Consider the following 15,126-nt stretch of genomic DNA (forward strand, 5'->3'; position numbering starts at 1 on the left):
CCTGCATCTTACTGATCCTCATTAAAACTGTGCTGAGATTTTGCTTTGTCTTCCCTGTAAGTTCCTGTCTTGTATCCTGGTTCCTGTCACCATCTACCTACCTGTTGCCTATCCCAACCTGTGTGTTTAGTCAGGAATTTAGAGATAATCTAGGCTGACTCAGACATTTTGCTGATGGGGAAGCTAAGGTGTGGGACAGGAAGGAAACTGCTCAACTATATTATCCCTTGGACTAAGTACACTCATAAATGTATTTCATGTTTATTATGTGCCATGCCCCGGATAGAGAAGAGGGACTAACACACAGTATCAGTCCCTAAACCACACAGTGGAGTAGTACAGAATTTATGCACTGACCATGCTAAGATGGTCAGAAATGGGAACTGAATCAGCAGGTAAGAAAAACAGAGCGAGAGGGAAAGGAGAGAGAGAGGACTTAAGCTCTCTGTCTACTTAAATCTCCCAGAGCTGATAAGGTTTCCACTGATCATTCACTCATTCATCCAACTAAAATGGATTGGATGTCTACTATTTAAATCATTGAGCTTCATTCCAAAGATAACAAAGGATATTTGATGTCTTGAAGACCAAATAAGCTAAGGTAGCCAGCCAACTTCCAACTTCAAGTCCCCTGACCACTTAAGACATTCAATTTCAACACAAAGGAAATTGGTTTCACAGGTTTTTTTTTTTTCCTCCCCCAGGAGATATACATAGCAAGTTAGATTACTATTGTATAAACAGGCTGTGTTTCTAAGATCACAAGCCTGGCATGCTTTTCTACCTACGGAGTGTCTGATGTCCTTGAAATGGGAAGGTGATGTTTGTTCTTAGACAAGTCACTCAGCCACTCAGAGACAAGAAGTTAATATTCAGAACTCACCCCTTCCTAAGTATGTGACTTCACTTTTCTAATCTCTCTCTCTCTCTCTCACCTTCCTCCTCTTCCTCTGCTTCATTCTCTTTCTTTTCCTCCACCTCCTTCCTTCTTCTTTTTTCTTTTAGTATGCTCTCGCTACAGGTCTTGAAAGAGTCTTGAACTCACTTTGTATTCCATGCTAGTCTCAAATTCACAATCTTCCAATCTCAGCTCCTCAAGTGCTGGTCTTATAGATGTGTACCACCATGTTCAGCTTTCTGGTGGGTCTTTTATTGTAAATTGTTTTTATAAAGGTGATGTGCAGAGAGGTTACAGGTACCTAAGTCAGGTAACAAAACAGATACATGAACAAACAAGACAGAAAGGTAAACAAAAACAGCAACAAAGAAAAAAAAGAGTCTTGTTTCCATTTTTCTTTCGGGTGATTCTTTGTGTGTAACCCTAAGTGGATGGGCGGTCCTGTGATCATCCTTCCCAACTCTGTAGTGACTCGTGCACCTTGAAATGCCGCCTGTGCTTTGGCTGTCTCATTCAGGAGAGCTGCTTGTTAAGCCTTGGTCAGTCCTCCCTTGGACAAGTGGACGGATCGACCAGGACCGAAGGTGGGCAGTTCGCCTGCAAAGAACAGGAGACCCGGCGGGGCGATGCCACCAGCGTGTGCACTGTGTTTGCGATTTTCTAGGTGGAAAAGGTAATTGCCTGAGAATACAGCTGGGAAAGTAAAGTGTGAGAATGGAGGTTGATGTCTCCCCTCCCTCCTTGCCTCCACCCCCTTTCGGTGCCAATGGTGGGGCTTGAACTCAGGGCCTGGGCTCTCTCCCTGAGCTTGTTCACTCCAGGCTAGCACCCCACCGCCTGGGCTACAGGGCTTTTGGGTAGGCGATTGGATATAAGAGTCTGGCAGATTTTCCTGCCTGGTGTAGCTCTGAACGGGGGTCCTCAGACCTCTGCCTCCTGAGCAGCTAGGCAGGCCAGACGGATCCACCTTGGTCCTGCTTCCCCCCGCCCCCCCCCCAGTCTCTTTTAGAGGAAACTTAGCCACAGGAGTGTGGTGGCTCTGCCTGGCAGGGCCATCACCGTCTCCCAAACCTTCTGTGCTCACCGGGGCTGCCTCCCATCCAATGCACCCAAACCATGTTTACCAGGTGGCTTGGGACCTCGTGGGGGCAGGCCGGGCCTTCACATTGCTGAACACCACCCCCCCCCCCCCCCGCCGTGCTTTACTGGAATGCCCAGCAGAGCGGGGGCTGGGAAACAGGATGGACCACTTACTGCAGGGGCTGGGAAGGTGGCCTAGCGGCAAGAGTGCTCGCCTAGCATGCATGAGGCCCTGGGTTCGAGTCCCCAGCACCACATACACAGAAAACAGCCAGAGGTGGCGCTGTGGCTCAAGTGGCAGAGTGCTAGCCTTGAGCAAAAAGAAGCCAGGGACAGTGCTCAGGCCCTGAGTCCAAGCCCCAGGACTGGCCAAAAAAACAAAAAAAAAAAAAACCCACACCCCCATAACAAGAACACAGCCCCACTCTTCGTGAATACAATGGATGGATTTGCTTCTGGTCACATCAGAGTCCAGAGCACCGGGATTCTTCGTATCCTTCCGTTCGGAACCGGCTTTGGAGGAAACCAGGCCCGGGTGGTTTCCGGACCGGGCCGCCCGCCCCCGGGGCCTCGTGGGCCTCGGTGGCCTTGGACGGAGCCCGGGCGCGGGGAGGTTTTTCTGATCAGGACTGAGGCTCGAGGGGCGTGGCCTGGGCGGAGTGGGCGTGGCCTGGGCGTGGCCTCAGAGGGAGGGGCGGGGCCGGGGAGGGCGGGCGTGGCCGGGGCGGGGCCTGGGCGTGGCGAGCTGGGGGCGTGGCCCGGGAGGGCGGGCGTGGCCGGGGAGGGGCGTGGCCTGGCCTGCGCGGCCGCCCGCTCGCGGGGCGCGCGGACAATCAAGTGGTCCGAGTTTGCAGGCTCGCCCGCGGCCGGCGCGCCATGGGGGTCACCGTGGACCTGCGCCAGGTGTTCCCGTACCCCTTCGAGCAGGTGGTCGCCAGCTTCCTCCGCAAGGTACCCGGGCCGGCCCCCGCCCCCCCGCGCGCCCTCCTCCTCCCCCCACCCCCCCGGATCCGCGCGCGCTGCGTGCGCTCCGGGGCGGGGCGGGGCGGGAGAGGAAGCCGTGCGCCGCCGCACGTCCGCCCGCCCGCACCCCGCCCAGCATGCGGGGTTCCCCCGCCCTGGGGCTCCGGGGAGCGCGCGGCCCGGCCCGCCCCCCATCTCTCTAGGAAAAGTTGCTGCCGGGCTGGCGGGGTGGGGTGGGGGAGGGGAAGCGGCCTCCAGGCCTGGGCGGGGCGGGGCGGGGCGGGGGGGGGTGTGGGCGCCCAGAGCCACGTCTGGGTGGTCTTCTTCTTCTTCCCGGGGAGCCGTGGGGTTTAGGGGAGCCGGGTCTTCCACTTGCAAGTGTGTAACACGTGGGAGATCGGAGTATCCCCCTCCTCCCCCCCCCCCCCCACCCCCCGGCCCCGGGATCCGCAGGAGGAAGGGGTCTCATCTTCGGGGTGGCCCCTCGACCCTCCTCTTTTATTCGCCGGGGAATGAACGGGGCGCCGCCCGGACGCGAGGCGGGGGGGGGGGGAACAGATCGTTGATCCACCTGAAGCTCCTGGATCTGTAAGATGGGGGCGTCGAGGGGAGTGCGGGTAACCCCACCCCCCCTCCGTCATCCCAGCTGCCTGGGGCGGGGGAGGGACTGGAGCTAGCCAGGACCCTCGTCACACAACCAAGTTCTGGCTTTGTGAGAGGCCGTGATGCCAGGGGTGCCAGGCGCTGGGTTTGACCCCTGATTGGGGGTGGGGGAGGGGGAGGGGGAGCTTGTGCCTGAAAGTCTTTCCAGGCCCTTTTAGCCTTCACAAACGTCTGTGCCACCACATACTGGTGCCACCGCACACAGGACTGAACCTTCAGGGCCTTAGGGGTTGGGGGCCTCTACCACTTATTTCACAGACTTTTCTGTTTTATTTATTTGTTTATTTATTTATTTTGCCCCCAGTCCTGGGCCTTGGACTCAGGGCCTGAGCACTGTCCCTGGCTTCTTTTTGCTCAAGGCTAGCACTCTGCCACTTGAGCCACAGCGCCACTTCTGGCTGTTTTCTGTATATGTGGTGCTGGGGAATCGAACCCAGGGCTTCATGTATACGAGGCAAGCGCTCTTGCCACTAGGCCATATTCCCGGCCGACTTTTCTGTTCTGATTGGCTTGGAGCTGCAATCCTCAGGCCTCGGCCTCCTGAGCTCATTATAGGCATGCGCCACCAGAGCCTGGCCGTTTTCACATTCTGAAGCAAAGGAGGCAACCATCCTAATTTGCCTTGGACAGCCATCATGCAGAATAAAGTCCACATGCGACCTGGATTAAGGAGGTGCCGGGCAGAGAATCGGGGTTCGCACACCCATTTCGGAGGGTGAACAGTCTGGGTCCTTGCTCACCCAGGAGAGTGGAGGAGTGCCAGGGAGGACCGCTTTAGAGAGGATGCCAGCGTGTTCATTGTTCTTGAGTCCTGGTAGAGTGACTGACTCACACCCAGCAGGACACCAGCCAGAAAGCTGGTGAGTGAATTGGTGAAGAAAAGGCACGAGTGCGTGACAGGTAGATTTTTGCCTTAGCCTCAACTTGTGGGCTCACCACAGAACAATAGCCGGCACCCCACTCTTTGTCCAGACCGGTACGTTGGAAACGTGTCATTTGTGCTACTTAGTTTTCCATCGTTGAGCAAGAAGACCTGGAGACAAGTAAATCGTAGAGGCGAAGCTTTCTTTTGGCCGCGGTGGAGGGCCCCGTCGGTGGTGCGGCTGTTAATAATGGTGGTGGGAGCCCACGGTGGAGGGTATCTCAGGAAGGAAGGCAGAAGGGGAGGGAGGAGTGGGCCGGAGTCCCTCAGCACCCCTCGAGGGCACGTCCACAGTGCCGTAAGGTCTTCCCACAAGGCCTGGCTGCTTCGGGATCCGCACGGGGGTGGTGCCACCCTGACCACCTCTCCTTCTTCAGAATGCCACTCTATCTAGATAGTCTTCATGATGGGGATCAGCTCTCCTTCCCAAACTTGAGGGGCATTGGTCCCTGCCTCACCCATCATCCGAAGCACCGGCGGTGTTGCTTTGGTGTCTGTCTTGCCCCCCCCCCCCCGCCCGCCGGGGTGTCTCAGTTCTGCAGAAACGCTCACGCAGTGCCACACACTCGCGCGTAGGCCATGGGCGTCCTCCGTCTCCCGTGAAAAGCTTTTCTTGCGTTCCGCAGGGAACACGATTGTTGTCTTCACTGTGCCAAGAGAACATGGGAGGGAGGGCACGACAGAGCCTTTGCGGGCGGAGTTGATGGTCCCCGTGGGAGAGGTGGACATTAATAAGTTACTAACACATTAACTAATACATCAGTTAATAAAGGATCACATATAGTTCCCACACAGTGTGTGTGTGTGTGTGTGTGTGTGTGTGTGTGTGTGTGTGTGTGTGGCAGGGAGCAGAGACTCGGGCGGAGGGAGGCTTGCCGGAGTCCCCGAGAATGGGCCTTCAGGGGTGGGCGATGGTGTGTGGCATGGTGGCCACGCTTGTGTTTTCTAGGTCAGCCTCTGTGTGCGTGCGTGCGTGTGTGTGTGCATGCACACTTGTGTGACCCCGGCGCTGTGCTTGACGGGAAGTAAATCTCTACCAGTGAAGCCACACGCTCAGCCCTTTTGTTTCTTAGAATTCCCGTTACTATTATTTGCCCTTCCTAGCGTTTGAGCTCCGCCCCTCAGACTTGCTCAGCTTGCTTGCTTGGCTGGCACTCGATACTTGAGCCGTGCCTCCAGCCCTGCGTTTGGCTCGCTGTTTTGAAGGTAGAATCTTGAGATTTTTTTTTTTTTCTTCTTTCTTCTCTGGCTATCCTTGCGCGTTGATTCTCCGAGGCTCAGCCCCCTGAGCAGTGAGGATTCCAGATGTGAGACACGGCCCCAGCTCCGTCGTTTGATTTTCCCTCGTAGGACTTGCGGACTGCTCAGTCTGGCCTTGAACACGCAGCCCTCCAGCTTCCGTCCACAGCTTGCCGAGTAGGAGAATCAGGGCTTCGGGTACAGGGGATGCCAAGGCCCAGTACCCCCACTCGCCAGGCTGGGCCGCCCCGCCCACCTGCCCTGTGCACAGCTGGAACCCGATGGTCTGGGTGGGAGGGCGTGGCTCGGTCACTTTCCCCAGGCCCAGCTTCCTGGGCCTGAGACAGATGTGAGCAGGTGCAGCTGCAGCCCTTCCGCGTCCCACCGCGGTGGGGCAGGTCACCGGCGGCCCAGGGTTCGTGCTCACCGTTCAGTGGGTGGAGCGAGCTCACCAGGTGCCACGTGGTGAAACGCAAGTCGCTGCGTAGCTGCCTTGCGTTAGGATCTCGTGTCGGGCCTGGGACGTAGGGAGCCGGAGGAGACGGGCACGCTGGCTCCCGAGGAGCCCGAGAGCTGAGGATCAAGAGTCAGGGCCACGCCGGGCAGCCAGGCCAGTGTGACTCATGCTCCGTTAACCGCCACCACCAAAACAAAAAAAAACAAGCCAGAAGTGGAGCTGTGGCTCAAGTGGTAGAGCACCCGCTTTGAGTAAAAAAAAGCTCAAGGATAGAACCCGGGCCCTGAGTTCAAGGCTCAGGACACACACACACACACACACACACACACACACACACACACACTCACTCTCTCTCTCTCTCTCTCCCCCGCACCAGGTTTTCCTCTAGGTGGATGTCATCTAGCATCACCCGTGTCCACGATCCTGCTTGATGGGGGCCTTCTGTGCAGTGAACAACTAGCACAACTGTAAAACAAAAAAACATAGCCCCTGCTCTGAAATTCATAGTGCTTATGTCATTTATCCCACCTACCTTTTAGGGCTGTTGTGGGGATCAAAAGGCTAACAGTCTGACAAGCCTATGCTGTTTTTTATTTTTCTTTTTATAAGCCCAAGATAGTAGGAATTATCCTTTTTTTAAATGAAAAACATGCTTTTGCTTTTATAGTCTGTGAATTTTTCTTCCTTTCCTTTTGAGGGGAACATCGGGCAGAAGGGACAATCGTGTGAGGATCTCCGGGAAACATTTCATCTGATTTCTCACAATGGTGTGTTTGAAGTCGCTTTAGAACTGAGGAAGTTCTGTTTTAAATAGAATGTTCTGATCTGCGGCTTTTGGTATGTTAGGGCTTGCCTTCCAAGTTATAATACACTACTATTTTTAAAACCAGAAGAATGTTTGCTCTTCTTACACCTGTCTGTTGGATATCACAGTCAAAATATTAGCTCCATGCTTCCCAAGATAAGTGGCACCTTGAAAACAAACAGCACAATATTCTTTGTCGGTGGAGTACAGTGTTTCTCCATTAGTTCTTCATGGAAAAACACTGTGAAACCCAAAATGGTTTATTCATCAGATGCTAAACTGTAAAAATCAATGCACTTGTCAATGTGTTTTGGTTTCTTTCTTTTGAGTCTTACTTTTCCTGCTCATCACTTACAGCTGTTTCTTTCTTTGGACTTAAAACCGTCTATCTACAAAGAGTATATAAAGTTGGATGCATAAACTCAGCAGAATAAAAGCTTTGGCTTTCCTGAAGGGTGTATGTGTGTGTGTGTGTGTGTGTGTGTGTGTGTGTATACACACACGTGCACCTACTGCAGCTTGAACTCACTCAGGACTTGGGCACTGCCCCTTAGCTTTTCCATTCAAGGCTGGTGCTCTACTGCTTGAGCCACAGCTCTGTTTCCAACTGTTTGGCGGATAATTGGAGATTAGAGTCTTTCAGACTTTCCTGTCTGGTCTGGCTTTGAACAGAGACTTTCACATCTCAGTCTCCCGAGTAGCTAGGATTTCAGGTGTGGCTCCACATGGCCTTTCCAATGGCCTGGCCCTTGGTGAGTCAGATGCCGAGAGACTCTCCCACGTGTCATCCACCTGCAAGTTAAAGTCGCTTAAAAAGGACCCAGGCGAAGCCCTGCTTCCATGAGATTTTCTCGTGCGCATTTATACGAGGGAAGTTCCTCGGGTTGACCTTCTTCTCCTGGGCTGCGAGGAAAAGAGTCACCGGGCAGGCATTTTTGTCGTTTGTATCCTGAGTACACCTAAAGAGATCCTGGAATATAGTAGGTGCTCAGGAAATCCTTGATCCATGAAGGAAGGGAGGGTTAGCCGATAACATTTCAGACTAAAGTCTACTTGCAGGTGGAGGCAGGATAGCATCTCTCTCTCTCTCTCTCTCTCTCTCTCTCCACAAAGTAAATTCCACTAACTTCAGTGTAGGGCTCAGAAGTATGTCCTTACTTCGAATAATGTAATAAAATAGATTAAAATCGTTTCTTTGCTTCTGTCCACGACCCCAGGCGTTATTTATGCCAGCAGGGAGCCCGATGCTCTGAATGAAATGACTTGGATGTTTACCCTGCGGCTCATAAAGGGGATTTATGAATGGCTATTCCATTTAGAGTAGGAAGTTGATTGGGTAATTAATAATGCTTTCATTTCTGATCCGGTCTTCTCTGCCTTGCAAAGTTGACACTTATGCATGGGAACATCTCTCCCCACTTCTGGACACATTTAGGGTCCGCCCGTGTTTCCAAAGCGAATGGCTTGCTGAGCCTTCAGGCCAGCGCGCCCTGATGGTTGTTTGCCTGCAGACTCTACTCATCTCCGCGTTTCCCGCCCATCCTCAGCTCTAGGCGAGGTGAGGTGGGGTGTGGAGGAGGGCTGTCACCCCAGTGAGGGCAGAGCTCTGACGTCAGGCTGGAGTGCTGACGGTGCCTGAGAAGCTTGAAGTTCCCCCCCCCCCCCGTGTGTGCCTCAGTTTCCCCAGCCAAACAAAAGCGGTCGCGATGGTCGCATCAGGCGTCTATTCTGGAATTGTCAGGGAAATGGAGTTGGATGGTGTGGGTTGGCGCTGCACGTCGTCGGTGCTTTTCTGAGGGGGGGGGGGGCGGCCCTGGGGTTCGCCCCGAGAGCTTGCCTGTGTGCTGGGCTGTCGGGCCCTCGTTGAGGCTTGGTGAGGAGAAGCCGCTGGGTTCTCTGCACGGGCTGGAGCCTGGTGAGCTGGGGGCCGTGGCCTGTAGGAGTCTTGAGTAGCTTGGAGTCCTCTGGAGAGGTTAGGCGATGGTGTCGCCTGTGCGGGTTTCTTGGTCAGGTCGGGTCTGGTGGTCTGCTTAGGGTGGCCCTGGGCCTCCACCTCAGCTCCACCCCTGGGGCAGTGGAATTGAGCCACGGAGGCCAGCCACAGCCTCATTGTTACGTAAGGGGCTTCGTGGAACTCACCGCCTCGGAGCTCGCAAGGCGGGCGCTCTGCCGCTTGAGCTCTGCCTCCCAGCCCCGATTGAGTTTTCAGCACTGCCGGCAGCGGCCGTTCATTTGGAGTACTTTCACGAGAGGCTTTCTTTTCCGTAACAGCTGTGCGAGGCAGGGATTTCTTTTTGTTTTACCGCAGAAGAAACTGAAGCTCATCAGAGTTAATTTGGCCCAAGACGTCACAGATGGACTTTAAGCTCGGGTCTCTTAGATTCTACATCATTCTGGGTATATAAATTGGTTGTACTGGGCTGGGGATATGGCCTAGTGGCAAGAGTGCTTGCCTCGTATACATGAGGCCCTGGGTTCGATTCCCCAGCACCACATAGACAGAAAACGGCCAGAAGTGGCGCTGTGGCTCAAGTGGCAGAGTGCTAGCCTTGAGCAAAAAGAAGCCAGGGACAGTGCTCAGGCCCTGAGTCCAAGGCCCAGGAATGGCTAGAAAATAAATAAATAAATAAATTGTTTGTACTTTTTAAACTTTGTATTTGGAAATATTTTGACTTGGATACACTGCAAAACATTCCCCTTTCTTAGCTTCCCCAAATCATAGGGTAATTTTTAATCTTATTTATTTAGTGCTAGAGATTGAATCCAGGTCCCCCCCCCCCCACACACATACTAAAACTACCACAGCTAAGTTCAGTGTCTTAGAATGCAGAAGTTAATAGTAATACAATGTATCTACCGTAGGAACTTCATTCAGACTTTACTAATTGTCTGTTCATATCCTTTCTCTTTGACAGGACTGAGGGTATATTGCATTTCATGACCATACCATGAAGGTTGGCAGTTCTCAGTTTTCCTCTTTTCTTTCTGAAGCATGGTGCTTTCCGTCTCCTTTTTATTTCATATATTATTTTCTTTACACTGGTGCCTGAGCGTAAACTCAAGAGCCTTGCCAAGCTCCTGGCTCCGCATTTTGTGCTCACGGTTGGCAGTTGGCTGTGGGAGCCACACGTCTACCCCAGCATTTTGCTGGTTAATTGGAGGTGGAGCCTCATGTATTCTTCTGCCTAGGCTGGCATTGAACTGAGCCCCTCAGCTCTTGGCCTCTGGAGTAGCTAGAGTGACAGGCGAGAGCCATTGGCTCTTGGCTTCCACGGTGTTTTGGAAGAGTGCTGATTCATTGTTTTGTAGACTTTGTTTGCATCTTTAAAGGCACTGGGCGGATGTACACAGATCTGAGAAAAGAGAGTTGTCTTCTGTCATAGAATTATAAGCTAGCCTTTCAAAATTACCTCTATCAGTTTGGATTATGGGAAGATTTCTGAAAGGAAGAAGCTGACACTGGGTGGGTCTACCTTGCATGGAACCCTCCTTGGCTCTGTGCAGTAGGATCTTGGGATTTGCTGCCTGGCTGTACAAGGCAGCTTCCGGGTCTGCACGTCAGCTTCCGGTTCTCTGTTCCTTCTGCTTATCCTGCTGCTGTGAATGACGCATGAGAGCAGCCCCTCAAAGCATCTGCGCACTTAAATATGTTTATGTTTAGTACTTCCTCGATTGGAGGTTGTGCTAGTCCTGGGGCTTGAACTCAGGGTTTGGGTGCTTTCCCTGGACTCTACCCCTTGAGCCACAGCTCCACGTCCAGCTTTTTGGTGGTTCACTGGAGAGAAGAGTCTCAGACTTCCTGCCCTGCCTGGCTTTGAAGTGCCATCTTCCCATCTCAGCCTCCTGAGTAGCTAGGATTACAAGCATGAGCCCCTGGCTATTTTTTTTCCAAGCTGGCCTTGAACTCTGGGCCTTCTAGCCTCAGGCTTCTGAGTGCTGAGATTCCATGCCAGTGTGGTCACACCCTGAAGATCACTGGAATTTCCATTGAGCTTTGCTCTTTGTCTCTGCTCCATAAATTAATTTATGGCCATCATAAAAGGGACATGGAAGCCTGTGGCGGTTTGGTGATTTCTTTCCTTTCTTCCTTCATTTCTTCCTTCCTTCCTTCCTTCCTCTTTTCTTTCTCCTTTCTTCTTTTTCTTTGATAAATCTTATTGTAAAGGTGATGTACAGAGCGGGTACAGTTACGTGAGTCAGGCAATGAGTACATTTCCTTTAGAACAGGGCCACCCCCTCCCTCATTCTCTCCCAGTTTCTCCCCTCCACACTTCCCTCCGCCCAAAGTTGCATAGTTCATTTCCAACAAGGGTCTAGTGGGTTTCACTGCTGAATTGGTTCAGCCTTTGTCCGGAGGTTTCTGTGCTTCCCCTTTCCTTCCCCAAATCAGATTAACTTATATACAAGGCAAAGGATACAGCTATCAAAAACTGACAAAACAGAAGAGGAAAGAAAAAAAGAACCACAAACAGTATAATAATAATAATAATAACAACAACAACAACCCTCATGATTAAACAGCAATCTAAACATTCATACAGTGAGAACAAAGGAGGATATTCTTAGGAGAGGATCACAGGGGCTCTATAGCTACATGCATAAGATCACTGACATTGTGCAGTTTTTTTAACCAGTCCTGGGGCTTGAACTCAGGGCCTGGGCACTGTCCCTGAGCTTCCTTTGCTCAAGGCTGGCACTCTACCACTTGAGTCACAGCGCCACTTATGGCTTTTTCTGTGTATGTGGTGCTGAGGAATCGAACCCAGGGCTTCATGCATGCTAGGCAAACACTCTATTTCCAGCCCCAAGTTTTGCTCTCTTAATTCCAATGTGTAAAAAAAATTAAGTGAAAGCAGGTGTAGATGCAATCTTAGGACGGTGTGCATTTTACCTAAGACTGATATCTACATACGGCCCGCACAGTGAGTTTTGTAATTAATTTGGGATTTGATATTGTCTTAGGAAAGGAGAGAGAGTTAGTTTACTTATTCTGTGAAGAAAGTAAATTCACAAGGAACAGGATGAAGTCCAACGTGCCTTGAAAAATCCCTTAACTCACCCTTAAAGTACAGTCTGTCTGGCCCGTATGTATGTGCATACACTTTTTCACAGATGTTTGCACGCATGTACACACCCATCCACCCATGCATGAGCACACATTGCATGTATGTGGGTGTGCATATTCATATATGCGTGTGGTTGTGTATTTCCGCATGCCTACGCATACGTACACAGGCAGCCTTAGGGGTGCATCTGTGCAGCCTGTTGGTGGCTATTCTTTTTTTCCTAATTGGATTTTATTGTCAAGGTGATATACAGAGGGGTTACAGTTACATACATAAGGTAGTGAGTACATTTCTTGTCAAACTTGTTACCTCTCCCTCATTCCCCCCCCCGCCCCCCGCTTCCCCCCAAGTTGTACAGGTAACTTCCAACATACTGTCTTGCGAGTGTCGCGTTGTATATATGCAACCTGTTGTGTGGCGACTCTTATGCACGCCGGTTGTAGTTTGTGAGTCCTCTGGCCTGGAAAGACGAGGGCTTTCAGCAGAAATCTGGGTCATCCGACCCCTTTGCTTGTCGGCAGAATTCACACCAACTGGCTTTTAGCACCAAGGCTTCCCCTGGTGAATGGGCCAGGGAGGGCTCAGTGAGGTTCCATCCTCAGTGGCAAACTCTGCCCCTCACCACCCAGTAGGTGCTCGGCGGGTCTCTGATTGGCTAGAAGCTGGTCTGGCTAGCTCCATTCCAGGGCCATAGGGTGTTTGTAAAGGTGCCCAGAAAACCCAGCCCCCCCGCCCCCCCTCCCGGCTTCCCAGGTTGCTGTTCCCTGGCTTAACCCCTTGTTGGGCTTTCACTAGGTTTTGTGAATGGAACCATGAATGCCCAAGTTCCCACAAGGTGGCACCAGATCATTTGAAGTAAAGCCAGGCTGACAGGGATTTGGAGGGGGTGGGGGGTGGCGTGGTGGGGGGGGGGGGCGGCTCAGTTACATACATCTTCCACTTTTTAAAATAGTTAAAATACATACGGTATTTAGCTGGAGTGTATGAACCTCCGGCTTTACCATCTTGCCCGGAAACTTGAAGCTTGTTTCTATTCAACTCCCAAAATGGTTGGATCCTGCAAACGCTTGTTGACTGGAGTGTTGACTAGCTCCTGGTCTCTTGTGTATGACTAATAATATATTTATCTTACTTTGGTTATTTAAAAGCACTGGCTAATGAAAGTATTTTATAATACTCCCTCCATGATTTTCTGTCTGTCATACCTCGCTCTGATTTATTTTCTCCTGAGCTGGTCTGATGTACTTTATTATTTATTTCCCCTCCTCACGTGTCAGCTCCCTGACAGTCTGCTTTTGTGAGTTTTATTACTTTATCCTCAGTGCCTGGAGCAGGATCGGGCACAGTAAGACCTCAAGAAATCCAAATGAAGAGTAACCAGAGGTTTTTACTATCATTTATAGCAACACCCTTTGTCTTAATAAAGAAATATTAAAATTATTTAGAGGGGAGATATTTGAGCGTGTCATCTTTAGGAATTTCACGGGGATAATTTGGTGAAGTAATTAGGACTTGGAAAGTTCTATCAGTCTGCCTTTCTGACGATCACATTTAGATTAGCAATCTTCCTACCTTAGAGCTCCCAATCAGATGCATTTATGGATATGTAATTGCTGGATTGTAGCAAAGGGAACCCTGTATTACATTCCTGTGCACGTGCTAATTTACACACCCGTACACACGAGTTGGAGCACCTGTGCGCGTCTCTGACGTCTCCGGCGAGAGCACCGCGTCAGCCAACACGTCCTCTGCCCGGGCACTGGAGATCAGACCTTGAAGGATGGAAGCGCGAGAAAGCAGTCAGAATTTCGGATCTTTTGGGGCTAGAGTGGATAGGAGTTTGCATGCATTTTTAATAAGCACCAGGATTTTCACCAGTTGACACCACGGCGGTTGTGGGGATGCGACGGAAACAGGCAATGTTTCTGCCTCGGAGAGCTGATGTTGTAACCGAGGGCCTATCGGGCCACGGGTATCTTGAAGAATGCCTGTCTGTCTGTCTGTCTGCTTCTCGCCCCTCAGTTTTCCCTGTGGGCTCTCGTCCTTATTCCAGAAGTGACCTTGTCAAGTCCTGGAATAAGATGGCTGCTCCTCTCCTGAGGAGTGGAAGGGTTCTGAGGTCCGAGTAACCCTGAGGTGATTTGGTGTCATGTTAGAGAGCAGGTTTGGAAGAAAGACAGAGTCTCCGGGGTAAATTACATTACCCAGATTCATTTTTCTTTAGCTACTCGGAGTCAATTATTTAGTTTATCCAATCTGAATCAAAGTCAGAGCCTTCGAGACAGGTCTCCCTAGCTAACACAGGCTGGCTTTGAACTCACTCTCCCTCTGCGTCCTCCTCATGAGTAGCGGGACTGTAGGTGTCCACTACCAGGCCTAGCTAAAGCCTTGCTTCTTGTTTCTATAATGGAGAAAATAGCCTATTTCTGCAAAATGGTTTTGAGAATTAACTGAGATAAGGTTTGAGATTGCATAGGACCAAAACAAATGGTAGCTACTGTCTTATCTTGTCACATCTAACCTGTCTTTCAGGAGAATAAAATGAGGTAATCAAATATTTATTGAGCACTGATTACATAACCTGGCTAGTATGCTAACATGGTTATTCTCCCGCTTTGCTAACTCAGCCACCGGCAATGGTGTAGGACCGTAGCGAAGACCTTTCCCAGTCAGGAACAGACAGGTTTAGTTTTCTGGCTTCACTAGGAGCCAGCTGGTGGGCCCTCAAACAATCCAGACTTTATGCTGTTTCCAGGATAGTGATGTCACTCACCAGAGAGCAGCTGTCTAGTGTAGACAAGGTCCTACAATGAGAGCATTTAGCCCAGGGTGGGCACCGAGGGTCAGGCTGGTTCCCGTTAATGGTAATTATTTGTTAATTAGCTCCGTGTCCTTCCTCTCTGTATTCCAGGTGAGGTCGGAGGTAAAGTCAGTTCCCCTGGCTTTCATACCAGTGCAGGCCTTTCCCTGACCTAGGCCCAAGTAGTCAGATGAAGATCTGTGATGGAAACTAGACTTCCCTTCAAGGTTGCT

General features: G+C 51.3%; 1 protein-coding gene across 4 annotated transcripts in view; it reads left to right on the forward strand.

Annotated features, from left to right (window-relative positions):
- Positions 1-2,823: 2,823 nt before the first annotated feature.
- The window catches only part of Prelid2 (PRELI domain containing 2), a 47,661-nt gene continuing 35,358 nt past the window's right edge, over positions 2,824-15,126 (forward strand). For all 4 annotated transcript variants that reach the window (XR_007208652.1, XM_048331229.1, XM_048331228.1 and 1 more), the window contains exon 1: positions 2,824-2,929. Coding sequence is in view for 3 of the 4 variants with exons in the window: in XM_048331229.1 (XP_048187186.1) it covers positions 2,855-2,929 (75 nt within the window). In the remaining variant the exon portion in view is untranslated. The remainder of the gene's footprint in view (positions 2,930-15,126) is intronic.

This window comes from Perognathus longimembris, chromosome 22, assembly GCF_023159225.1.
Source record: "Perognathus longimembris pacificus isolate PPM17 chromosome 22, ASM2315922v1, whole genome shotgun sequence".
NCBI lineage: Eukaryota > Metazoa > Chordata > Mammalia > Rodentia > Heteromyidae > Perognathus > Perognathus longimembris.